Source organism: Hippoglossus stenolepis, chromosome 22 (genome assembly GCF_022539355.2).
Source record: "Hippoglossus stenolepis isolate QCI-W04-F060 chromosome 22, HSTE1.2, whole genome shotgun sequence".
Taxonomy (NCBI): Eukaryota; Metazoa; Chordata; class Actinopteri; order Pleuronectiformes; family Pleuronectidae; genus Hippoglossus; species Hippoglossus stenolepis.
The window spans coordinates 18,116,936-18,143,323 of NC_061504.1; the positions used below are offsets into that span (position 1 = coordinate 18,116,936).

General features: G+C 45.1%; 4 protein-coding genes and 2 non-coding genes across 6 annotated transcripts; 4 read left to right on the forward strand and 2 right to left on the reverse strand.

The window, feature by feature from the left end:
• Nucleotides 1–773: 773 nt before the first annotated feature.
• On the reverse strand, nucleotides 774–5,276 carry fbxo7 (F-box protein 7). Its single transcript, XM_035148083.2, has 9 exons — nucleotides 5,166–5,276; nucleotides 3,789–3,911; nucleotides 3,398–3,701; nucleotides 2,940–3,188; nucleotides 2,563–2,707; nucleotides 2,380–2,463; nucleotides 2,198–2,293; nucleotides 1,733–1,956; nucleotides 774–1,411 (listed from the first exon to the last, which is right to left on the reverse strand). The coding sequence occupies exons 2-9, from the start codon at nucleotides 3,908–3,910 to the stop codon at nucleotides 1,121–1,123; spliced, it is 1,515 nt and encodes a 504-aa protein (XP_035003974.1). The 5' UTR covers nucleotide 3,911; nucleotides 5,166–5,276; the 3' UTR covers nucleotides 774–1,120.
• A 796-nt stretch (nucleotides 5,277–6,072) lies between these two features.
• rtcb (RNA 2',3'-cyclic phosphate and 5'-OH ligase) lies at nucleotides 6,073–10,558 on the forward strand. The gene is made up of 12 exons (XM_035147054.1): nucleotides 6,073–6,435; nucleotides 7,047–7,125; nucleotides 7,793–7,860; nucleotides 7,945–8,044; nucleotides 8,200–8,356; nucleotides 8,557–8,713; nucleotides 8,892–9,051; nucleotides 9,185–9,360; nucleotides 9,443–9,631; nucleotides 9,708–9,818; nucleotides 9,956–10,075; nucleotides 10,278–10,558. The coding sequence occupies exons 1-12, from the start codon at nucleotides 6,343–6,345 to the stop codon at nucleotides 10,383–10,385; spliced, it is 1,518 nt and encodes a 505-aa protein (XP_035002945.1). The 5' UTR covers nucleotides 6,073–6,342; the 3' UTR covers nucleotides 10,386–10,558.
• A 37-nt stretch (nucleotides 10,559–10,595) lies between these two features.
• xpot (exportin, tRNA (nuclear export receptor for tRNAs)) lies at nucleotides 10,596–20,724 on the reverse strand. The gene is made up of 25 exons (XM_035147053.2): nucleotides 20,606–20,724; nucleotides 18,879–19,032; nucleotides 18,626–18,708; nucleotides 18,467–18,523; nucleotides 18,183–18,252; nucleotides 17,847–18,065; nucleotides 17,509–17,693; nucleotides 17,236–17,404; nucleotides 16,612–16,848; nucleotides 16,471–16,509; nucleotides 16,321–16,383; nucleotides 16,117–16,241; nucleotides 15,787–15,931; nucleotides 15,581–15,700; nucleotides 15,378–15,472; nucleotides 15,141–15,210; nucleotides 14,766–15,004; nucleotides 14,399–14,684; nucleotides 14,079–14,268; nucleotides 13,881–13,997; nucleotides 13,679–13,794; nucleotides 13,549–13,596; nucleotides 13,394–13,465; nucleotides 13,150–13,206; nucleotides 10,596–13,079 (listed from the first exon to the last, which is right to left on the reverse strand). The coding sequence occupies exons 2-25, from the start codon at nucleotides 18,963–18,965 to the stop codon at nucleotides 13,053–13,055; spliced, it is 2,916 nt and encodes a 971-aa protein (XP_035002944.1). The 5' UTR covers nucleotides 18,966–19,032; nucleotides 20,606–20,724; the 3' UTR covers nucleotides 10,596–13,052.
• Nucleotides 20,725–21,333: 609 nt separating this feature from the next.
• On the forward strand, nucleotides 21,334–24,822 carry rpl18a (ribosomal protein L18a). Its single transcript, XM_035147056.2, has 5 exons — nucleotides 21,334–21,489; nucleotides 22,921–23,100; nucleotides 23,212–23,341; nucleotides 24,309–24,418; nucleotides 24,676–24,822. Exons 1-5 carry the CDS (start codon nucleotides 21,415–21,417, stop codon nucleotides 24,766–24,768), a joined length of 588 nt encoding a protein of 195 aa, XP_035002947.1. The 5' UTR covers nucleotides 21,334–21,414; the 3' UTR covers nucleotides 24,769–24,822.
• LOC118102033 lies at nucleotides 22,713–22,844 on the forward strand. The gene has a single exon (XR_004694622.1). It is a non-coding gene; the product is annotated as a small nucleolar RNA SNORA68 (small nucleolar RNA).
• Nucleotides 23,847–23,978, forward strand: LOC118102027. The gene has a single exon (XR_004694616.1). It is a non-coding gene; the product is annotated as a small nucleolar RNA SNORA68 (small nucleolar RNA).
• Nucleotides 24,823–26,388: the final 1,566 nt, after the last annotated feature.

Here is a 26,388-nt window from a genome sequence, read left to right on the forward strand (position 1 = left end):
AAAACTTATGAGATGATTTAGTCAAAGAGTTCAAACTTATTGAACTTATTGAACTTATTGAATTTATATCAGCTCATAACTCTGAATAAAACCAAACCCAGAATTCAATTTGTCAATAAAATGATAAATCTGACAATTTATCAACATTTGAATTTCATTTGATTTCTTCAATTGTAAATATCTGATGATTTTAAAAAGTGACTCAAACCTTTTTAAACATTCATGTTTTTTACTTTAACTCTGGTTCAGATATCATCATTAAAATAAATTCATAATTTATCCGGTTAAATTCTCATGTTCTTCTTAATCTGGATCCTCCGGTTCTCAGCGGGTCACAAATCAAACGCACCCCGGTAGGCGTAACCAACAAGCGGCAGGAGCGAGCAGGAGTCCCCGCCCGGCTGGAGGAGGGCGGAGACACGGTCAGTACGAGGAAATATAACAAAGTGAAATATTAATAAAACGAATTTAACCTAAAATTCTCCTGTTTTCATTGGTCCAGACTCCGTCACGTGACCCCGCAGGAAAGAAGTTAGTGTTTGATTTGGTTTAACCGACTAAACCCCGCCCGCCCGGACGAGGCTGTGCCGCCGGTGAAACCCGGGTCCTTTAACGAGTCCACCCTTTGTCTGAGACAAAAGATGACGTCATTGTGTCAGAAATATTTGTACATCTTCAAGTTTGTGACAAAAACTAAAAGTTTATGAAGATTCATCAAAAATAAAATCAACACATCTGAGATTCATATAAAAAATGAGTTAATAGAACAAGAATAGAAGTTAATATATTTAAATTTATTACATTGTAGTTATATATTTCCTATTTTCTCAAAAGAAGATTCTATGTTGATTCAACCAAAGATTCATATTATATATAATTATTATAAGTAGATATTCACATTTAAAGAAGTCGATCTGCTGAACTCTGATTAAATCAGATCTGAAAAATAAATTCACTTTTTATTTGTTTAATAAAAAAACAGCAGATTTTCTAATAAAATCACCACAAACTGAAACAGTCTTTTTTCCTCAGACCCTGAACACGTCGTCATACTTTATTAATAATATTCATATCTAGTGTTTCAGGAAACAAACACTCGTCTCTTTCAGAGTCTCAATAATCAGATGAATCCTCGCCGGACGTCCGCAGCTCGTCCTCCCATTGGTCGACCTCTCAGGGCTCGGTCCTGGTGTCGGTGGGGGAACAGGGGGTCGAAGCGGGGGCGGGGCAGGAGGCCGTGGGGCAGGTTGGGTCTCTGGTCATAGTCTCCTCCGATGATGCCGGGCAGCGGAGGCGTGAGGGGGAGGGGCACAAACCTGTAGATGTCTCGGGGGTTCCGGTGGTTGGGGGGGAGGATGCGGCGGCGAGCGGCGCGTCTCTGTTCACGGTTCTGATGGACCTTTTTATAAAGCTGCAGAAAAACATAAAAACATGAAAATCAAACGTTAAATCTGAAGATTCCACAGTTTGGAAGAAAAAGGTTGATATTAAATGTTTTTACATTTATTCCTTGGTTAAGTTAATTGTTATTTATATATATATTTATCAATAAATGTACAAATTCAGTGGTTCACCCAAAATCTAACAGTTATTAAGTTAATAATAATTAAAAGATTAAAGGCCATAATCATATAATAAATGAAAACACAATACATTAATCAAACAATGAAGACGTTTGGGTTTAAAGTGAAAACAAAGATCATATGATCAGATTATTCAGAATGTTTGTCACCTCTCTCCAGTCCGAGGTTCTGCTGGACTCTCTCCCGGAGAGCTCCCCGGGGAACTCCCGGCGGTACAGGTGCCTCCAGAGGGTCGAGTCACACGTGACCACGTTGAAGTGTCGGCAGACGGACGACAGTCTCACCACCGAGCGGACGTCCAGCAGCCGCAGGACTCGCAGCAGCAGCTCCGGAGGCAGAGCCGCCAGACCGAACGCCACCGGCAGCGCCATCGCTGGGAACAGGATCACGATAAAGTCAATAACGTGATTCTGACGTCACCTCCGTGGTCACGTGACCATCCACTGGTCATGTGGTGTAAAGAGGAACTACAGTTGGTTGCTTAGTTACAGAAGCTTTTGATTTCTCTCCTGCTCGTGAACTGATGCTTTCATTAACGCGCCTGAAGATCTAAAAACCAAAATGTTCTGTACGATAAACTGAGGAATGTGAGAATCTGCCGAGGTCGTCTCTACCTTCTCTGGCGGCGGCGATCAGCGGGTACGCCAGCTGGTCTTTGAACAGTCGGGACAGTTTGCTCAGGTTCTTGAACGCTGCCGCGGCGCTCTCTCCTGAAACACAACGACAGACAGGTTAATGCTGAGCTCCCCCCCGGCGCTCTGGTGGGAGGAGTCAAACGGACCAATCAGAGCTCTACCTGGCCACTCGTCGGTCACGTAGCTGCTCGGATTCAGACACAGTTTGCGAATCGTGTCGACCGAGTCGTTGAGCTTCAGAGTGGCTGAAAGAGAAGAAGAAGAAACACGTCAGTGAACGTCTTTATAAAGTGAAGTAAAGGAACCGATCTGAGTTTAACTCCTCGAGTCGAGTTCCAACTCACCGTTGATGACGAGCACAGGGCCCATGACCACGCCCACCACCACGGCCAGGCTGTTTTCACACAGAGGGTGTGTGTATGGAAGTTTGAAGAGTCCGCCGGTCGACCTCCAGCCGCCGGGCATCTCACCGGGCTTCACCTCGGACGCCTCAACACGGAGAGAAACAAGGAAACGCTTCAGTAACAACATCTGGATTCATCACAGACGACTTCTGAGTCACAAACAGAAAAATAAAACATAAAAACATTCAGTCTGAATCATGTGATTCACTCTGGAACTTTTTAAAGTTCATTCATTCGAGTGAATCAGTTCATGAACCAGTTTAAAACATGAAGCTGAGAGTTTAACCTCCAGGGGGAGACAGAGAGCATGGACTCACCTGAGGGACGAACCCGGTCTCCAGCATCAGGAGGTTTCCTGCCACCATGACGGCGTCGCTGGGGCTGGTGATGCAGGCGCTGTGGTGGAGCAGCTCCAGAGACAGAGGAGCCTCCCCCTCCTCGGCCTCGCTGCACAGCATCGGCTCCCAGCTGGGGGCCGGAGCTTCAGGGTCCAGGTCCTCAGGGGCCAGGTCCTCAGGGGCCAGGTCCTCAGGGGCCTCGGTCAGTGCTGCACAGCTGCTGCTGGACTTTAATATCAAACATTTAACAATGAGCTGCAGAGACATCTGGATCGCCCCCTGGTGGCTGGCTGCTGTATAGATCATAATGCAGATTTAATCAACTAACAGTTTCTAAAAGTTCGATCCAACATGAACGTGATTATTGTCATTCTAACGAGCAACTGCTGAGATTCAAATCCTCAGAAACACGTTTCCACCTCAGACCGAACACTCACCTGACTCGAGGTGGTGGCCTCCATCAGGCTCTCTGCTCGGCTGCTGGTTGTGTAGGTGGACCTGGTGGAGCTGGTTGTGTAGGTGGAGCTGGTTGTGTAGGTGGAGCTGGTGGAGCTGGTTGTGTAGGTGGGGCGGGTGGAGCTGGTGGAGCTGGTGGAGCGGAGCGAGGCGGCAGCGGCCACAGACTCGGGTAGAACGACGCAGATCAGATCTCCAGAGACGATGCCGCAGGACGACAGAGTCTGACCCGTGTCTGACAGAAGCTCTGAGCTGTTCAGAGACAAACTGAACTCCGTGTCTGGACTGAGACAGAAACACAAAACACTCAGTCGAGAAACAACACAATAAGGATCATTTCCCTTTGAGACACCTGACATGTTGACGTCCCACCTGAGTCCATGAGACGTCAGCACCGTGTCCCTGACGTGATCCCTGAGCTCCTTCACCGTCGGTTCTTCTCCCAGAAGCTCCACCCGGCTCGTCTGTCTGTTGACCCGGATCCGCAGCTTCATACTGAGGAGGACAAACGACCACACGTCACCAAACACGTCACAACACAGAGTCGTCCCCAGGCGGCTGCTGAACGTGTCCAGATACTTTCGGCCTTTTACCTTTTATCTGATTTAAAAGAACTGAATCATGTTTTTATTTTCAGCAAATGAAAGATTTCATGAAACCTGGTGATGGAGTCTGGACACAGAATGAAGTTGGGCTGCGAGCAGCACTGTGCGGCCCGGCACTCGGGACCTGATCGGGGACCGGGCCAATCGGCTCCGTGTTGTGTGCGTTTTGTGCGGGAAGGATAAACACCTCACTTCCTGCGTCCGTCACGCGGCGCTGGACCACGCCCACTAATCACGCATAACGATCCACGTCATCAAGTGTAAAACACACGGTGAAAGTTTAATGTCGAATTAAAGTTGTAAAACGAGGCTTACCTCCTTTTGGCAGTAGGTGGTGCTGTCGCAGTCACTACAGACTAATGATCTGTGCAGGTCAAACACTTGTTTCTTTTCAGATCTAAATCTTTCACCTTTGCAACAGTCTAACACATCAAAGGACCCACTGAGACATCAAAGCACCAGCTGAATATTATTTCATGGTTTTTTTAACAGGATGAACACTTTTATTTTTACAATGTTTGGTTTAAAAAAACAAACATTTCTAAAACAGACCAATCTGTGAATATTTCAGTATTTTCTCAGGAAATTCTTTAGTGTAATGAAAACAACGAGTTTCAGAACAATCATCGTTTTCAACTGAACCTGAATTTAATTAAAAGCTCATTTGAACCAAATCTCATCAGGAATTCACCATTTTTAGTTTTTTTGTTGAGTCATTTTCTCTCTGAAAGAACTTCAGCTTCAAACAACTGAGTTTTATAACTAAAATGATAAATGATCTTAAACATTTGATGCAGAACACTTTAATTTCCCGTTAATTAAAGTTAATATGAAGATTCAACTCAGAAGAAAATCAACACACGAGTCAAACAACGCGAAATAGAATTGTTATTATTATTATTATTATTATTATTATTATTATTATTATTCAGAGGCAGATTCAGGGAATAAAGAAGAAACATGGAATTAAAGGTTCGTAGTTTTAGAAGAAGTGAAATGTTTCGTTTTCGTTTCTCAAGATGCGAACGAACTGTTTGTGTTTAACGGTGAAAACAGCTCGTCCGCGAAAAGCTCTGAGACCAGAAGCACGCAGAGACTCACGCAGAGACTCCCACGAGCCCCACGAGACACTCAAACCACTCACGTGACGAACAGAAGTGAAGAAATCCGATGATTTTCAGACTTTTCTGTTCAATTTCACTGTAAACATCAAACGGACTCAGACCGGAAACCAGCGGCGAACACAGCGCACACTAACACTACACTTCCGGGTTAGATCTTCAGAATAAAATATAAAATCCCAAAGAACAGCTGGACATTTCCATCAGCTGCTTTATTTGATTCTTTATTTAAAACTATAAAATGTATCTCAATATTTACAGGAAACTTATGTTAAAAAACGTGTCGTTAGTTTTCCAGCTTTGTTCAGATAAAATACAAAGAATACAATTACAAACTAAACAGTTCCTGTGAGACATTAGAACATCTCTTAGTCATTTCTATTTTTTAACATATAACCAGGACAATTAAACATGTTTAATTTCTATATAACTGGATTGAAATTATACAAATACAAAGATTACAAAAATGTCCATAATCTCTGCTAAATTTTCAATCTTTTTTCAAAAACATGAAATACTCTTAATTCTTATTCAACACTTAAATCTCTTGGTAACGTTTTGTCTTTTAAACACACAACAACTAAACAACAGTTTCCATCATTTGCTTCATTTTGAATCTTTAAACTGTAAAATAATCTTAATGTTTAAACCTGAACGTAACAGATGTTTGTTGGTCACATGTTCACCTGCATCATCCATCAGTCCTAATAACATAACAGCCTCCTACAGCGCCACCCTGCGACCACCACTGGCACGACTCCAACATGACCAGAGTCACACTAAGGAACTGTTCGACTTCATAAAGTTTCAATGAACGAACAATAAGAATTTGCATTCATTTCAAGTCTAAATCATGCTTTTGTTTTGGAGGCGAGTCACCAAACTTCCGGGTTTTTGTCGCTGTCTTCCTCGAACATGTCGAAGTGTCACTTGACTACAACTACGGCGAGCAAGAGAGAACACGTCCAATTTAAATTCAGCTGCACTTTGACTTTTGTAGTTTTATTCTTAAAATACTCTCAGTCGCCATTTTGTTTCATTTTACATTAATAATCATGCGTCACGTTATTTGATTATAAATCGCGTTTTTTGAGTCAGACCGTTCACAGGCTTCCGTAGCCCTGTGTTAGCTCGTAGCTTCAGTTTCTGCGCAGAAACGCGTCGTTTAAACCGTAACAGCCGAAAGTTTATGCGTCCGAAATGAGCCGAAGCTACAACGATGAGCTGCAGTTCCTGGACAAACTGTCCAGTAACTGCTGGAGGATCAAAAAAGGCTTCGTGCCCAACATGCAGGTGAGGGAGAGACAAGCTAGGAGGTTAGCTTCGTTAGCACATGTCGGCTAACGCTCTGTCACTACTCAGAAGATCGGTGACGAGTTTAAATCTGCTGCTGAAGCTCAGACAGGAAACTGTCAGTGAAGAAACACGAGACGAATTCAGGGGAAGATCCCGCAGATTATAAATATATGAAATATAATAAATCATGACCTGTAGTAGTGATGAAAACAGTGTTTCACTGGAGAATACCTTTATTTTCTAATGGAGTTCAGCACGAGAACAGAAGTGGATCTTTAAAAAGCGTTCAGATTATTACTTTATAATCAATTCAAGATTTGATCATGTTTTTATAGATCATAAATAATGATCTCTTTATAAGAGAAGCTGCCATGTTGAACAAAAACAACGAGTTTCATATAAACGACATAAAAACAATACAACTTGTTCTGCAACAAAATACAGTAAAATAATATGATATAAAATCTTGAGACAATAATGTAATGAGACAGATGTTTACCTGTAAAGGAAACTGCTTCAGTAGCAGCTTCGTTTATATCTGAACAGCAAGAGGAACTGATCACAGATCAGTGAATGAGCCTGAAGCTGAATGAACCTCTTGTTCTCAGGTGGAAGGGATCTTCTACGTCAACGATCCTCTGGAGAAGCTGATGTTTGAGGAGCTTCGTAACGCCTGTCGAGGAGGAGGTCAGCTCGCCACCTGCTCTCTGTCTCTCTCTCTGTCTGTCTCTCTGTCTGTCTCTCTCTCTGTCTCTCTGTCTGTCTGTCTCTCTCTCTGTCTCTCTCTCTCTGTCTGTCTGTCTCTCTCTCTCTGTCTCTCTGTCTGTCTCTCTCTCTCTCTCTCTGTCTGTCTCTCGGCTCTCCTCTGTCTCTCTCTGTCTCTCTCTCTCTCTCTGTCTCTCTGTCTGTCTCTCTCTCTCGCTCTCTCTGTCTCTCTCTCTGTCTCTCTGTCTGTCTCGCTCTCTGTCTCTCTGTCTGTCTCTCTCTCTGTCTGTCTCTCTGTCTCTCTCTCTGTCTCTCTCTGTCTCTCTCTCTCTCGCTCTCTCTCTGTCTTTCTCTGTCTCTCTCGCTCTCTGTCTCTCTGTCTGTCTCTCTCTCTCTGTCTGTCTGTCTGTCTGTCTCTCTCTCTCTCTCTCTGTCTCTCTGTCTGTCTCTCTCTCTCTCTCTGTCTCTCTCTCTCTCTCGCTCTCTCTCTGTCTGTCTCTCTCTGTCTGTCTGTCTCTCTCTCTCTCTCTCTGTCTCTCTCTCTCTCTCTCTCTGTCTGTCTGTCTGTCTGTCTGTCTCCTCTCTCTCTCTCTCTGTCTGTCTCTCTGTCTCTGTCTCTATTAATCGTCTATCTTCTTCTTCCTCTCAGGCTTCGGCGGCTTCCTTCCTGCCATGAAGCAAATTGGGAACGTGGCGGCGCTGCCCGGGATCATACACGTGAGTAACTGTGATGCGTAGAAGAAACCTCCGAGTTAAGGGTGAGACAGTTGAAGGTTTAGATTTGTCTTTATTTCCCCTCAGAGGTCCATCGGGCTCCCAGACGTCCACTCCGGGTACGGGTTTGCGATCGGAAACATGGCGGCCTTCGACATGAACAACCCTGATGCTGTGGTGTCTCCAGGTCCGTGATGCTCCAGAGCCTTTAGCCTCGTTTAGCTCCTGGTCTTGACTTTGAAATCTAGAGAACGTTTAGTGATCAATAATCTGTTGGAACATTAAATGGTTAATGGAAATAATCTTGAATTGCACCAAACCATTTTATTTTTTTTCCTGCAGGTGGCGTCGGCTTCGACATAAACTGTGGCGTCCGTCTCCTGAGGACGAACCTGGACGAGCATGACGTGCAGCCCGTGAAGGAGCAGCTCGCTCAGAGTCTGTTCAACCACATCCCGGTCGGAGTCGGATCCAAGGGCGTCATCCCCATGAGCGCCAAGTACGGAAAGATCCGCCCACGCTGAACCTAGACCAGAGCAGGAACTTCCTGTTTACCTGTTTACCCGTGACACCTGTTTACCTGTTTACCCGTGTCACCTGTTTACCTGTTTACCCGTGTCACCTGTTTACCTGTTTACCCGTGTCACCTGTTTACCCGTGACACCTGTTTACCTGTCCCCTGTCCCCTGTGGGTCTCAGGGACCTGGAGGAGGCCCTGGAGATGGGGGTGGACTGGTCTCTGAGGGAGGGCTACGCCTGGGCCGAGGACAAGGAGCACTGTGAGGAGTACGGCCGGATGCTGCAGGCCGACCCCAACAAGGTGTCGTCGAAGGCCAAGAAGAGAGGCCTCCCCCAGGTATCCCATCAGAAGTTACTAAAGGAGCTGAAACTAGAGATTGAGACATGAACTCCTGAGGAAACTGTTTACTGAGTACGACAAGTAGAGTCTTCTATAGAAAGTACCAGTGGAGTCGCCCCCTGCTGGTCAGTACACAGAAGACAGGTCGATCTGACTGTGTTTCTGTGTCGTGCAGCTGGGAACTCTGGGAGCAGGAAACCACTACTGTGAGATCCAGGTGGTGGACGAGATCTACGACGACTACGCCGCCAAGAAGATGGGCATCGACCACAAAGGCCAGGTGTGTGTGATGATCCACAGCGGCAGCAGAGGCCTCGGACACCAGGTGGCCACAGGTAGGAACTGCAATCGTTACTCAATCAGTTGCTCATTACCAGATTCATTTGAAACCATTTAAAAAATCAATTAATCTTTTAACTTGTGGAATTAAAACTGATGTTCTCTGGTTTTTCTTCTGCCTGATGTCAGATGCTCTGGTTGCCATGGAGAAGGCGATGAAGAGGGATAAGATCGTGGTGAATGACCGACAGCTGGCGTGCGCTCGCATCATGTCACAGGAAGGTCAGGACTACCTGAAGGGCATGGCTGCGGCGGGAAACTACGCCTGGGTCAACCGCTCGTCCATGACCTTCCTCACCAGACAGGTAGTCTTCATCACTGCATCGGAGGAGAGGATGGATGGAACTGCTAGAAGGATGATGTGTGTTCTTGTGGTCTTCCTCTCAGGCGTTCTCTGAAGTCTTCAGCACGACGCCGGACGACCTGGACATGCACGTCATCTACGACGTCTCTCACAACATCGCCAAGGTGGAGGAGCACATGGTGGACGGGAGACAGAAAACGCTGCTTGTTCACCGCAAAGGGTCCACCAGAGCGTTTCCTCCGCACCACCCGCTCATCCCCGTCGACTACCAGGTACGCACCGCCGCCTCGGTACGACTCCGCTGTCCACCGTGCCGCCGCTGACTTTCTCCTCCTCTGATTGGTTCAGCTCACAGGTCAGCCGGTGCTGATCGGAGGGACGATGGGAACCTGCAGCTACGTCCTGACGGGGACAGAAAAGGGGATGACGGAGACGTTCGGTACCACCTGTCACGGAGCGGTAAGAGTCCGATCCCGCCATCGTCTCATCAGATGATCGATGTTTTATTCTACACGTCCTCGTGTTAAAGTCGTGTAAAACGTTTGTCTCCGGACGTTTCATTACGTGAACTTTCTGTCTCACTTGTATCGGTTCAGGGTCGCGCTCTCTCTCGGGCGAAGTCCCGCAGGAACCTGGACTTCCAGGACGTCCTGGACAAGCTCGCCGACAAGGGCATCGCCATCCGAGTGGCTTCACCCAAACTGGTCATGGAGGAGGTGAGAAAAATCTTCTGAATAAAGACAAAATTCATTGTCATTTAAAAAATGTATTGTTTCTTTATTATATTTAATGTTTTAAGTTGTATATTAATTTTCTTGTAAATGTGTATTAATTATATTGTAGTTTTCGTATAAAGTGCTGAATTGGTTTCATGCCTCTTAAGCTTTTCAAATATTGTTTTTGTCTTTTCCCCTCCAGGCTCCTGAGTCGTACAAGAACGTGACGGACGTGGTGAACACGTGTCACGACGCTGGGATCAGTAAGAAGGCCATCAAGCTGCGACCGATCGCTGTGATCAAAGGTTGAAGCTCAGAGACAATTTAACACTAAGAGACATGAAATGTACAGAAGAAGATAAAAGCACTTTTGTTTTTTTTCTTTTGAGAAGAAAATGAATTTAATTTGTGAAACAGAATGAACATATTTTTCTGATTTTTGCTGAATCTGTGATCCAATAAAGACGATCGCTGAAAACTGAATGAAACAGTTTCTGTTGCAGATCAAAGAACAAACATGTTTCAGATGAATAAACACTTTATTGGTTCGAACAGAAAAATTCAACATTTCAGCATCAACCATCAAATTAGTCATTTGGCGAATTTTCTGACATACGAGCAAACGTTCGCTCGTTCAGCTGGAAACAAAAACAAATTCATCGATAAACTTCAACTGAACATGATTGTTTTAAGTGTTTATTTAAACTATGGTGACGTCCTGGTTTAGTGTGGCGACACCTGGTGGTGAAGTGAGGGAACTTTGTTGCAGATAACGACAAACCACCACGTGTCGCTGTTTCTCTACAGAAGTGTCATCACAGAATGAAAAGTTCAACATGTGAAGTTAAAGGTTCTAATGTTTAAGAGTTTTGTTCAGGGAACTGATCCAGTAGGTTTTAAACCTGCAGCTTCACCGGGTGTCAGATCATTAGAACATGTCGACTTGGTTCTTTACCATAAAAACTTCAGCTTTTCACAATGAAACATACGATGTCACAACTTTACACTTTAACTTAACGTTATTTCCTGAAACATCCGAACGTGCTGTCGTCTCTAGTTTGGTTTTAATTTTAGGAAAAACAAAGTATTTTTATCCCAAGAGGATTTTTCTTAAAAGTAAATTATATAAACTTAAAGATTCTGTCAAACTCAGCATCAAATCAATACTTTGTAGATTCACACGGAATTTTAGCAAAATGACTTTTCAGTTTCATAAAATAAAATGTCCCTTTTCTTTTGTCCAGATTAGACATGAGCTGAATCTGTGTATTAAACACGAATATATGAACCATTCAAAACTATTCAGTTATTTAGGTGAGATTTTATTTTCTCGTCAACGTTGCCACATATTGAACGTCTGGAAAACCACATTTAATTTAAATCAATTCTTTCTCTGAACTTTTCTGAAAAAATATCTTTTTTTAACTAAAGCTGAAGGAAAATAAACTAAACTACAAGAAACGAACTAAACACGACAAAATGTTAATGGTGGAAACGGTGTGTGTGTATTTTCTATAACATATTGATAAAAAAGCCGTTTCTGTAGAGTCGTCGTTACATTGAATCTGAATCTCATCGTCGGATTGGTTTCGTGCTGCTTCACAGTTTCTCTGCAAAAAAGCGTTTTGCATAATCAATCGAAAGCTTCGATATAGATTCACTGAACTGCTTCCGTGCACGAGCAGTTTCCTGTTTCTAGAGCAGCCGTGCACGAGCAGTTTCCTGTTTCTAGAGCAGCACGAGCGACGCCTACAAACGAGTTTGTTTCTAGAGCAGCTCGTTTCTGCCAAGAAAAGGAAAAAAAATAGTTTAGTTTAGACATTTAGTCGGGAAATAAGTCAATTAATACTTTCTGAATAACCGTATATATTTTTTACTAAGTCTGCTTCAATTTTAACGAGTCGACATTTTGAGATTCGAAATAAAAGATTTACTGAATGAAAATTATAAAATAGTAAATTTCCCTTTGAGAATCTAATTCATGTCTCAAACATTGAATTGTGAGATTTTCATTCAAGGTAAAAAACATGTCAGAATATTTGTGAAATACTTTATGGATTTTTTTAAATTGGCATTTGATGTTTTTTTAAATCATTCTTAACTTTTAATTTCTTTCCATTTTCTGGCAGAACGAGCTTCAACGTTTAGTTTCCAGATGTGAGTGAAGATTTAAAAAAAAAAATAACTAAAGCTAGGAACTTTATTTACATTTTCCACATCGTATTCTCTTATTTACACTTTGTTCCTCCGTTTAAGTTCAGTTTGAAATGAAAACAGCCAAAAGTATTTTGTCAGAATTCCAGGAAATGTAATCGTAAACTCACGACTGACGTAGCTTCCGATCATGTGATTAACGTAAGAGACAGAACGGAAAGGATTGTTTTTAAATGAAGGAAAAAGAAGTCGTGAAGGCGGACGCGCGTCGAGCTCAAACGTTTCACTTCAAACTAAAAACCAACCGGCCCTCAGCACGTTAAACTAAATCATCAATGCCACATTTTTAATAAATGATGCGACTCTGCCCTTTTTTTTATCCGTTCTGTGGCAGCAAACGAAAAATAACTCAAATTGTGTTGAAATGTGTTTTCTACTGTGAAGGTTCCACTAGAACAAAGATTTCGGGATCTTTTCAAAACTTTCTCCACGAGACGTCCTCCCCCTCAGACCCGGGTTTCACGTCTAAAAGTCCTTTTCCACACAAACTCCACGTTTTCCACAAAGTTCTCTGAGCGTCCTCCACGTCTCGAGTCCACGTGGACAGCTCGTCTCTCTCGGGAGCTGGAGGACGTTGATCCGTCCACTGACCTTCTGTCCGTTTCCCCCGACTCAGACGGACTGGGCTTCGTTATGCATTTACTTCTTAAGTGCAAAAGCAGCTCCTATGCTAAGTTCCATTTTTAGTTTTATTGTAAAGCAGCGTGTCCGCCCACTTCCTGTGGAGAGTCCTTTAGTCCCAGTGAACTTCCAGTTTCATTTCCTACAGCTTCGCTCGCTGAAAGAACGCCTGCAACGAGAAACATCCGCTGAGTCACGACTCAAACGACACGATCACAGGATCTAAAAACAACTCGTACCTTAATGTAGTTCTTCAGGACTTTGACGTCCGGCTGCTGAAGAACTTGACAAAGCTCCTGTTGAAATAAAAAGTACAGATGAACCTGGGGAGTCGGCAGGAACATCGTCTGGGTCTGAATCTTCTTCATCGTTATCTTCATCACTGACTCTGTCTGAAACGCTACTTTACAAACAACTACATTTCCCACAATGCACCTTCCCCCCAGTATTTCAAAGCGTTTGAGGTGCAGTGCCATGCCTCACCTGTGAAATCTCTGGCGCCACCTGCAGCGAGGGCAGGTACTCCTGCTGTAAGAACTGGATGAACTCGGGCCCCTGAGAGAAAACAACGGACCAGTGAGAACAAACTCCTCCACAAGTTCAACTGTTCAAAACAAAAACACAGAATCTGTTTTCACCCGTTTGAGATGAATCATCTTCAGCGTGACGGCACATTCCGACAGAGTCTGGCAAACAAACAAGAAGGTTTCAGGGGAAAGTGTCCACATGTCAAAGTGTTCCAGTCTGACCTCCGGTGCAGAGACTCACCAGGACGGTCTGAGCGTCGGAGAGGTCGAAGGTCGGCTTGAGAGGAGCCAGGAAACAAGCAGGGACGATGTGTTTGTAGATGAAGTCGGGGAATCCCACCATCCCGTCTTTACCTCCTGCAGAGGCCAGCACAACATCGTCAGGACGACACAGGAAGTGAGGAACCATTGGTTATTAAAACAGTTTGTCCAGATGTTCTCACCCCACAGCTCCACCAGCTTGGAGAGGACGATGAAGCAGGTCTTCTGCGCGATGGGGTCGGGGAAGTCCACCGCCCCCTGGATGATGGTGAACACCACTCGCTCGATGTTTTCAGCTCCTGGGGACACAGTGGAAGGTCACTGTTAGCTTAGCTTAGCACAAAGAGTGGATACGAGTGGAAACCGTTAGCCAGACTCACCCTGGTTGGCCATCACCTCGTTCATGCCGCTGCCTGTGATGGTCTGGATGAAGGTGAAGTAGCTCCTTCGCAGCATCTGCTTCTCCAGAGCGGCCGCCTGGTCGTTGTCCTCCGCCGGCCGAGCCAGAACCTCGAAGATGGCGAGGACCAGCGGCATGAAGACCTGCTGCAGGAAGGGGGACACCTGCCGCTGCCATGGCAACGGGAGAAAAGGCCGTTAAACCTGGTGATGCTTGATAACGACATGAAATCTGTTGTAAATTTGAATCCTCTTCAGCTTCTTCAGCTTCCTCGTTCTTCGCTGATCTTTTCCCACTTACCTTGAACTTGGCGGTGATCTGGCTGATGAGCGGGATGAACTCCTGCAGGTCTTTGGCCTCGCAGTCCTTCAGCATGTGCTCGGAGGCGGCGGGGACGAACGGCAGCACCTCCTCCTCCATGCAGATGATCATCCGGTGCAGGAAGGAGCGGACCGAGCTGCGCAGCGCCCCCCGCTGGACAGGACAGCTCAGTGCAGGCAGGAAGGTCTGCAGACAGTCCCTGTAGACCTCGGTGCAGCCGCAGTGCTTCACCGTCTGCTTGTTGCTGAACGCCTTACTGGTCCGACTGCGAACAGAGAGACAGGAAGAAGATGAGTGACGAGGTCAGCTGCTCGCTGTCAAGGAGACGCGGTTGTCCGACGCTCACCTGGCGAATCCGACAGCGTGGCTGAGACAGTCGGCGAGGGCGGCCTGTCTCTCGTCCTCCGTCTCCTGCAACAGTTTGGCGAGCAGCAGGTGGAAAGCGTCCATCAGCGGCGCCAGCAGACTCCTCATCAGAGCCTGTTTCCTCTCAGCAGGACTCTCTCCGTTCACGATCAGAATCCCCGCCGTCTCGAACATGAAGAGCTGGTCGTCACTGGTCAGCAGCGCCAGGAAACCGTTCTCCTGGACAGAGGAGGGAGAAGACGATGAAGACACATCACTGATTTTCTCATTTTAAATGTGTGTTTGAAAACGTGTGGCATGATCCCAGGTGTTTGAGGGTAAAACGACATGTGACCGATCACGTGTTGAAACTTACAGGAGGAGCGAGCTCCAGCAGATCCTGGATCCTGGTCAGAATGTCCTCGATGAAGCCGTTCATGTGTTTACTGTCGGCAGAGAGACGTCAAACGTGAATAAATAAATCACTGACGTCAGGTGTGTGTGTGTGTGTGTGTGTGTGTGTGTGTGTGTGTGTGTGTGTGTGTGTGTGTGTGTGTGTGTGTGTGTGTGTGTGTGTGTGTGTATCTGATCAAAACACTGAAGCTGGACTCACTGCAGCGTTTTGACGAATCTGGAGAAGAGGTAGGCGACTCTGCTCCGAACCTTCGGGCTGTTGTGTCTCAGTCCTCTTTGGTCCAGAAACGCCATCTGACAGTGAACACAACACGGGAGTTAACACGTCTTTAGAAATCTACACATCTACATTTGATTTAAATAACTCAGCTGCAAAGAAAACTTCAGGTTTTCGTTTCTCACCAGGACATTGGGAATGTGCTGCGGCTCCACGAGGAAGAATTTGTCGTATCGGACGACGGTTTCGAAGAACTCCAGCGACACGGAGCTGTGCTGGTAGCTGCTGACGCCACACGACACCAGCTGAGGATTCAAACGCACGACACGTGAGCGGAGGGGAAAAAACGCGAGGAGTTAAACAGATGCAACGCTGGAGTCACGTAACTGACCGTCCTCATCATGTCCTGCAGAGCACTCGTCTTCACCGTCTCCCCGGAGAAATGAGCGCCGTGAGACGCCGGCAGGGCCTCGCCGAGCATGTACAGCAGCCTGATGGCGACCTCCACCTCCATGAACACAGTCGTCTGCCAGTTCCTGAAAAACACAAAGAGATAAAACCTCTGTGATGAAAACCAACAGACCCAGGCTGAACCCACACACGCTTTAGTTGCTATGGTTACGCCTGGCATGCACAAGTCTTTTTTTATAGTTTGATGCAGTTTAAGAAAAGTTTGACTCTTTTCCCTCTGGTTCGGACTCTGAGCCTCTCGTGTTCTTACTGCATGGTGTTGGTGAAGACTCGGCGAATGGCCTCCAGCAGCAGCTCAGGGGAAACTTGAGCCAAACGATCCAACAGCATCTTCAGCTGCTTCCTGTACTCCACGAACATCGCCTCGTCCTCGCCCTGAAAGACAAACCCGGAGCTGTGACGTCGTCTCTACGTCCTCAGAGCGCAACAGGCAGAGCCGCAGCACGAGACTCACCTCGTTTTCAAAGTTGTACTCGTCATCGTACGTCAGTTTCTTCATGATGGCGAGCATGACGGCCTGTGGAGAAACAGCAGCCATGTTTTAATCTCCATCTCTAACAAGTTCAAATTAATTTGTCTGGATCATTTCTCATGAGAGACTCACCTCGATGCTTGTTTTCTGCTGATCCGTCAACTGAGGAAGCTACAAAACAAATCACATCTTTTAATATTTCCAACTGGGAGAATTAAAGATTATTTCTGATTATGTCAAAGTTCTAAATGTAAGAGAACGATTCCTCGGCACCTGTTTGAGGACGTGCAGGTATTCGTAGCAGAAGCCGACGATGTTGGCCGAGATGTCGTCGTCCTCGTGCACCAGCAGCTGCAGCAGCAGCGGCACTTTGGCCTCCACCGCCTGCAGCGTCTCGGCGGCCTCCTTCACGTTGCCCGACTTGGCGAGCTTGGTCCAGCTGAGCACCAGACTCTGACCCATCCCGTTCACCAGCCGAGAGAACTTGGCCAGGAAGTCGACGTCTTCCTCCTGAAAACAGGAAATAGAAAATAAAACATTGTGAGAGAAGCAGGAAGAGCTCGTGACCTCACGGTGAGAAACAAACACCAACGCTGATATTAGGGAGAAAAACATTTCTGATACTGGCTCAGTTTGCCATTTCCAACACAACAGTACAGTTTCTTTTTATATGTTTTCATGTTTAAGTTTGAATAAGCATCCATGTGTCTATGAGATGTGGCAAAAGACATTAAACATTCCTACAATGAATCCTCCTCCTTTAAGATTTTATTAGTTTCTGAGGATTTCAGTTTCATTAGACTGTTCCTAATAAACTGTCGACTGACGCAGATGACGCCTTTCAATTCTAAAGAACATCCTGAGAAACGAGGTCATCACAGAAGGTTAAAGTCGGACCTGCTCCACGTTGAAGAATCCTGCCGACTGCAGCACTTGGCACAGAGACTCCACCAGTTTGGTTTTATCCACTGGGTCCATTCCTTTGTTGACGATTTCAAACAGGCAGTCGCAGGCCTCCTCTCTGAGCTCGTCCACCGACATCTGACTCAGCAGCAGGTTCACAAACCTGAGAACATGAGAACATGAAGAGTGAAGGACGTGGATGACAGAAGGCTCCGAATATATCCATCCACCGTCAGCTCGGCTCCCAGTCGCCCCCTGGTGACTCACCGGTCGTTGGCGATGAGGTTGAGGTCGATCCAGGACACGAAGGCGCCGACCACCTCCAGACACTGACAGGTGAGCTCCGGGTGAGAGCGCTGATACGTCTGCAGGATCTGGAACCAGGACTCCACCAGGCTCGGGATGCACTGCTCCCGCATGGCGTCTTTGATTAACATGTTCCTCCGAGTCTCCTGAGGAGGAAAGACACGACCAGAGCAACGAGAGAAATACAACTCATCAAGAGTTTGTTGATAAAACTACACATAACTGACATTCTGAACGACTGTCCCTCGTCTTCTATGATGTAAAAGTTAAACTTAAAGAGAGCGAGAGGGTCACTGCACCTCGGCCGAGTGCAGGATGTCTCTGTCGACCACCTCAGCGTCGATGGCCATCAGCGTCCTGAGGTAGACGTCCACGCCGTTCGGGTTGAGACCCACCAGAGACAGGACGTCGAAGAAGTACTTGGGCCACAGCGTCGGGTACTCCATCACGAAGGTGAGGGCGAACACCTGCGCCGCCTTGTTCCTGATGAAGGGTTTCTCCGGCTGAGCGTTCATCAGCTGCAGCCAATGAGACGACAGGAGAAACAGAAGCCGTCATGTCATCCAATCTTTATTTTCAGACGATATTTAGGACGGCGGTGTTTCTCAGAAGTGAAACCTGAGGAGTGACTGTACCTGACACTGGAGCCACTTCATCAGAGTCTCTCGGATCATCTGCTGCTGGACGACGCTCAGACCAGCGTGTCTGAAACACAACGGGTCACATGTTCGTTCACGCCACATGTTCACAGACTCCGGAGAGAGTCAAGTGCAACTGGGTTTCTCTGGAGTTCAAACAAGGCTTGAACTCCAGTTCAAGTTTTTACTGGAGGCTGACAGAGAAACTCTGGAGGATGTGAGGAGCTCAGTGCAGGTCTGAAGACAGCTCGAGTCAAATCAAACAGAAACGTCTTTGTTACCTGAACTTGATCTGATGTTCCAAAACTTGGAAGCAGAAGAATTTCACGTGATCGTCACTGAAATCACAAACAGACAAACGTGAAGCCAAACGTCGGACTTCATGAACGTGGACGATCATGAGCAGTGATGGGATTTATTAAAACCTCGTGTGAACTCACTTGTAAATTCCTTTAGCGAGCGCCTCAGCACAAACCTCCCAGGCGTCCTGAGACTCCTTCAGCTGCTCGAAGTACGCCATCGCCTGGAGGAGCACGCACACACACACACGTTGAACACAACTACACAACACTGACTGTAATCAGACCGAGGCGATGGTTCTACTTTATACAACATAGTATAAAGAGCTTTTCTCTTTAGCTGTTTTCACTAAGTACACGAGGGACCGTCCGTGTGGCGGTGCGAGCGTCTCACCCTCTGCCTGTAGCGGGCGTCGGCGTTGGGGTTGAGCCCCAGCAGGGCCTGCTCGTCCATGACTGCAGCGACAGACTGGCAGGCCATTGGTGGGTTAACTTTCCTCCAGGGCAGGTTCAGACGTCTGTGCTGCTCTCAGGCAGGTTCCTCTCATCTGATCAGAGCAAACACCACGAGTCATTATTCACACTTTACATGATCAGTGACACGTACGGGGGGGGGGGTGACATCACAGAGCTGGAGTCACAGGGTTAGACTGCACATATTTATCAGTCCGTCCAGATGAGTTATTCACAGACATTTATCAGTGTCTACGACTAAAGTTTCATTTTACTTTATAAATAATTTATTGATTAATCTGATGAATTGTTTATGGACGAGAGTTGAAACCATCAGTTTATTAATAACTAGGTTTCTTCTCTTTTCACAGTAAACTGAAAATCTTTGGACTTTTGACCGATGACGAAACAAGAGGATTTAAGACGTAAACAAAATGTGTAATCTAATAATCAATAAAGTGATCAACTAGTTCCTCCACATGACGACGTGTGTCACAGCAGCAAAGGAAACTGCAGGAGAAACACTAAATAAGTACAGATACAGTTTAAACACAACTTGGTGTAAACAAGGTGAACAGAACAGCTCAGTGTGACAGGATGCAAGATATCAAATTCACACAGATGTTAAATTAATAATATACTGTAAAAATGATAATCAAGTTACAGTAATTTAATGATCTGAGGCTGAAATCTGGTTTTGTTGGTGTGTACCTCTGTGTACTGGTGTGTACTTCTGTGTACTGCTGTGTACAGTGTGTATTGGTGTGTACTGGTGTTAGAGAAGATGGAGCCACATGATGCAACCCCCTGCCAACACCTCACAGGTCTGTGACTGATGTGTGACTGGTGTGTGTACTGGTGTGTACTGGTGTGTGTACTGCTGTGTACTGGTGTTAGAGAAGATGGAGCCACATGATGCAACCCCCTGCCAACACCTCACAGGTCTGGTGTGTTCTGGTGTGTACTGTGTTGTACTGGTGTGTACTGGTGTGTGTACTGGTGTGTGTACTGGTGTTAGAGAAGATGGAGCCACATGATGCAACCCCCTGCCAACACCTCACAGGTCTGTGACTGGTGTGTGTACTGGTGTGTACTGGTGTGTGTACTGGTGTGTGTACCGCTGTGTACTGGTGTGTGTACTGGTGTGTGTACTGGTGTTAGAGAAGATGGAGCCACATGATGCAACCCCCTGCCAACACCTCACAGGTCTGTGACTGCAGCTAACGGCCCAAACCCCGGAGCTCCAGGGGTCAAGTGAGGAAACCACAAGCCGCACGAGCCTCTCTGTTTGTGGGTAACAGCTTCAAGGAGTCCGGGCCACTCCTGTGAAAAGTTCACACTGCGATGCTACATGCTAACAACTTCACTCCCATACTGAGTGGCTGAGAGCGGCTAACTCGGGCTAGCTTCGGTTAGCCGGCTAGTTAGCCGCGGAGCCGGGCTGCCGGAGGGATCCTGCCCCGGGGAACCGGCGGGCAGCACCGGGGGCCGCTCCGGGAGCGTCCCGCTGACAGGGCGCGGGAGCCGGGGACAGTGCGGTGCTGTCTCCGGGCGGTTCTCCAGGTTTGGTCGGAGCTCGGGTTGGAGCTGCCGCTGGGTCACTGGGATCTGATCCTCACAATAAACTCAGATTAAACTCAGATTAAAAACAATTCATCATAATCTCACCTTCATGAAAACTTAACTCATCACGTGTCTCTGCTCCGGTTCATCATCAGGAGAGTCAGCAGCGGCGGTGCGGCGTGTCCGCCTGGTCGCTTCCGGCGAGCTGACCCGGAAGAGACCGTCACCCATATAACACGGTCATCACAATAAACACTAACAACATATAGATATAGATATGATCAGTGTAATCATAACATTTATGATTATGTGCTTTATTTGTGTCTAGATTTTCAAGCTTTAGCTTCAAGAAGTTTCCAGATAAAAGTGAGTAGAATTTAAAATGGAACTCCCTTATAGGGCACGAGAACAACATTATTATCCATAACATATAATAAATGATGGTTCAATTATAAAGTCAAATAATGATAATAGATATGTAGTGACTGTGCTCTGATCTACTATCAAATCAAAGTTTGCATAAGAACAGAAGGATAATAAACATGCATGTATTGTGATGCATAATAATATAATGTTACAGTATTTATACGTTATATTAATAGTAATGGTATAATATTTATACTGTACGTTTATTGTATATATATCGTTATATTTGTGGTAAAGTTATGGTATATATACTTTCTATTTATTGTGTATATTATTATTAAATATCTATAACAATATATTCAGTACGTATATGCACGTGGAGGCGGGACAAGTCTGCTTGTCCCGCCCCCAGGCGTTCTCTCCTCTGATTGGCTCAACCTGATGTTCTCTCTCTACCTCCAGCTAATCGTCAGTCTTCGTCCTCAGCCTCAGCCAATCAGAGGGCGGGCGGCCGGGCTGAAGATGACAGCTTCCTGTGAGCTGTACACATGCGCAGTGCGCCCCCTGCAGCTCCCTCTTTTACAGCGGCGGTGAGCAGAGGAACCATGAAGGCGTCCGGAACAGTAAGAATCTCCGAATTCAACATGTCGCCCGTCGTTAGCTGAACTCCGACGGCAGCGTCTCGCTCATGAAGCTCGACTCGCACGGTTCGAGTCTCCGTGTGGCCCGAAGGTCGCGTCAGAACCGACATTTAAAGCCTTTTCTCCCGCGGCGCCAGTGTCTCCAACATGGCGGCCTCCGGACCATGTGGACGCGGCGAGCTCCGAGACACTGAACCCGGAGAATCGGTCCAACTTTTAAAAATAATCCTCATTTAAAGATTAAAATCTAATCTGCTGCTTCGCGAAGTTCACATCGGAAGTTAACCACCGAGATGAAGCTGTGCTAGCACCGAGCCAGCAGGGAGCTAGCGTTAGCTGCTAATGTGGCTCTGAAGTGTGGACGTCATCTGTGGATAACGTTCATTTTAACTTCACGTTAATTTAATGAGTTTAAAAGTTCAAATGTTTAAAGTGTGAATCCGACTCAGCGCTGAGCATCATGGGAAATAACTCGGTGGGAACATGATGACACCGACACGTGTTTATTGTTGTAGATTCATAAATTAATAACTTTGACTTCTAGAGTATGTGAACTAAATTAATAAGGTTTTATTCTGCCTGGTTCTAATGCATCAACTTCATCACAGTGACAATTTAAATCTTAAATGTGAGGAAACAATCTATATTTTTAATGTTTAATAATCTACAGGAAGTGTGACTGTCTCATCAGGACTTAGATTAATGATGATGAACGTTTGGTTCATTTTCTAACACATTCCTATGATTAATTACTGATTTGTTTCAAACTCAAATCCTCTTTAACAGAAGCTTTAATTTGACCTGGAAGAAGCTGGAACGTGAACATATTTGGATTTTTAACTTCAAAAATGTAAAACAACTACAAAATAACTTTCTATAAATCGAATTAACAGTTAATTAATGTAACTCTAGATTGAATATTCATCTGTAACGTGTTAAACTGTCGACAGGTTTATATTAAATTGACTTGATGTCACATTCAGTGAAAAACAAAGTAAAGAACAAAAAGAGTGAAGCCAAAGTGTTTTTAATAAAGTTAATCTTTTCAAACTAAAGTGAACAATGAATTCTACATTAGATCAACTTCAATTTAAATATGTTGTCAACACTTTGAGGAAGAGAAGAAATCTAATGAATCCACTGAGTCATGACAGAAGTGTGAAGATGTTTTTATGTTTTAGTGCTTTAATATAGTCGTTGGTTCCTTTGCACCCTAACCCAAAGATCGCACCATGTCCGTGGTGCAGATGTTGCCTGGTGTGCAGACACTAACTGATCCTTGTCGCCTTTCTCTGACTCTGCCGTGACTCTGAAAGTGAATCCAAGGGTCCACATCTGAACTCCTGTTCTGTCTAATGTGATGGGCACGTTCCTTTACAGAAGTTCTAAGTTTTATATTTGTCCTGCTCCCAGCTTAGGGAATACAAGGTCATTGGGCGTCTCCTGCCCTCTGCCAAGAACCCTGCCCCCCCCCTCTACCGGATGAGGATCTTCGCCCCGAACCATGTTGTGGCTAAATCCCGCTTCTGGTACTTCGTCTCTCAGCTGAGGAAGATGAAGAAGGCGTCTGGAGAGACCGTCTACTGTGGTCTGGTACGTGTCCCAGTTCTACTGGTCCAGTGTCGGACTGGTGTGGAAGTGATGAGAAGACAAATCCAGAAAACTGAGTGCAACACATTAAGAAATCAATTGTTTCTTGTTTAGGTCCATGAGAAAACCCCCCTGAAGGTGAAGAACTTCGGAATCTGGCTGCGTTACGACTCTCGCAGTGGAACCCACAACATGTACAGAGAGTACAGAGACCTGACCACATCTGGAGCCGTCACTCAGTGCTGTGAGTACAAACATCTGGAGTCAGGGTTAATATCGTGTTCAAGTAGAAACAAAGAACTATTATCGCAATAACATCAAATCACAAAACGTGTCCAAGTGGCCGAATAAAGAAATAACTCGCTGTCCCACAGCAGGTGACGGGATTCTTTGTTCTGTGGTTTCTGACCAACTGAACATATTTCAGGTTGTTACTGACGAACACCAGTCAACAGGTTGATTCTTGTCACTGGTTCAAGTCATTTGATGATTTGTTAAATTATCTTGTTAGATTTCTTTGGTCACATTCAGTGAAAAACAAAGTAAAGAAGAAAAAGAGTGAAGCCAAAGTGTTTAATTGTTAAACTTTTCAAACTAAAGTGAACAATGAATTCTACATTAGATCAACTTCAATTTAAATATGTTGTCAACACTTTGAGGAAGAGAAGAAATCTAATGAATCCACTGAGTCATGACAGAAGTGTGAAGATGTTTTTATGTTTTAGTGCTTTAATATAGTCGTTGGTTCCTTTGCACCCTAACCCAAAGATCGCACCATGTCCGTGGTGCAGATGTTGCCTGGTGTGCAGACACTAACTGATCCTTGTCGCCTTTCTCTGACTCTGCCGTGACTCTGAAAGTGAATCCAAGGGTCCACATCTAAACTCCTCGTGTTCGCAATCACAGAAACAAACTTCTCAGGGTCGTGACCTCTCCAGTGTGTGTGTGTGTGTGTTCTGTTTCCACTCGGTAACTCGTCCATGTTGTTCATGTGTCTGAAGAAACCTTCCGTTAGTTTGATGTTAAATTAAAAGTTTGTTAGAGTTTAACTTTTTCTGAAACATCTGAACTCAGACGACATTAAAACGATTTATTAACGTTTGGTTTTCTATCGTTTACATTTTGACTCATGTTGATAAATTCCAGTCTGAACTGGTAATTAACACGTTAACTATAACGTCAAGTTGTTATAAAACCTGTTTGTCTTTCAGATCGTGATATGGGAGCTCGCCATCGTGCTCGCGCTCACTCCATCCAGATAATGAAGGTGCAAGTCATCGCTGCCAACAAATGTCGCAGACCAGCCATCAAGCAGTTCCACGTAAGTGTCGTCGCCGCGTGCCGAGCGACCTCATGGTGCGCGGGTCTCTCTCTGGGCTGCCTCAGCGTTAGTCAGCTCCAGTTTATAAACCCGCTAAACAAAAAGCCAGATTCCTCTTCCAGATTTCCAGCTTCCATCTTCAAACCTGGCGGTTTTGAAACTGGCGACATGATTTAAAAATGTTTAAATTGATCACTGAGTGTTTTTAACGTCACAAGTGTTTAAACGTCGTTTATTGTCTCTGTCGCCCCCTGCAGGACTCAAAGATCAAGTTCCCACTCCCTCACCGGGTCCTGCGTCGCCAACACAAACCCCGTTTCACCACCAAGAGGCCGAACACCTTCTTCTAGAACCAGTTTGTCACTGTGTGTGGGGAATAATAAAGTTTCTATTGTAGAAGACGAGCAGCTGCTTCAGTGACTCATTATTTTCATCATGTCCCCTGAGGTTTTCACTTGTTTATTCAAATAAAAAAAATATACTTTTGAGGTAGTTTGATGGTAAAAGTTAAATTATGTAGTTTGAGCAAAGAGTCTAATGAGTAAAAATTAGTTTAACTGTTGGTTTGAGTTTTTATATAAAGGGAAAATGTTCTGGTCTCTGATCAGTGAAACTGACTCAGAGTAAATGATGTTTGAAAACTAAGAACTAGTCAATGTAACTAAAAAAATCTGAACATATGTTAACTTCTTTTTCATGTATTAGTGGTTAAATATTTGTCAAACTGGTTTGTTAAATAATTAAAACTAAACAGAATATATTTAGTTAAATGTTTCTTTCACTGGTTTTTAATCTCAACAGGATGAACCACAAAACATTTATTAATATTCTATGAACGGAAGATGATGAAACCTGAGGCGGCTGATGTCTGTGAAGCTGCTGCAGTTGCGCAGTTTGTCCTCACGGTGTCAGTGTTGTCTCAGGCGTGAAGGTGTGAACCAGCAGCTTCACTCTGTGACGTCATTAATCTGTTCATTAACATACTTAATGTTAATTAAACAGTAATTAACCTCCATCGGTCATTGGGCGCCGCCTGGTGGCACTCTCGTAACTGCAGCTCATTAAAGAAAATACCAGATTTCTACATTTTATTTGAAGAGATATATTTAATATTGTCAATCATCAGATGTTTTTATATCGTTTTTAGTTTCAAAGATTTTCACTTTAATATCAAATCACATCTGAGAAACTGCAAAATGTGCCGTTGATATTTTGTCCTGAACTTTTGACTTGAGTGATGAACTGATCAGACGCTCGAGTCACTGCAGCTTCTTCATGTTCTTATTCAAAAGTTCAGATAATCTCCTGCTGAGAACTTTAACTCCAACTAACTTCATGTCAAACACAAACTAAAACCAGTTCAAGTTAAAGAAAGAGATAAAAAAACGTCTTGTATCCAAACCAAAGTCTAAATTGTTCAGTCTTCACACGTGTTCTGAGTTTCATGTGATGCTGTCAATCAATCAATCAATCAATCAGACAGACAGACAGACGGGATGTAAACAGCCTCATTGGTGGAGGAGACAATGATGACATCACGTCTTTCTGCAGCTCTGCATCTCGACTGGTCTCCTGTGATCAGTCTAACCCTTAGAGGTTAACTCTAACTAACCCTGACCCTTAGAGGTTAACTCTAACTAACCCTGACCCTTAGAGGTTAACTCTAACTAACCCTGACCCTTAGAGGTGAGAGGTTAACTCTAACTAACCCTGACCCTTAGAGGTGAGAGGTTAACTCTAACTAACCCTGACCCTAGAGGTGAGAGGTTAACTCTAACCAACCCTGACCCTTCGTGACCGATACACGAGGAGCTCCAGAGCAAACAGCAGAAACATGAAGATTAACTTCTAACGTAAAGCTTCTTGTTCACGATCCACCGAGCAGCAGTTTCGGCTCCACACAGTCTGGACGTCAGCGCCTCCTAGTGGAGCTCAGTGTGAACGCAGCTACAACTCAGAGGCCGTCAGAC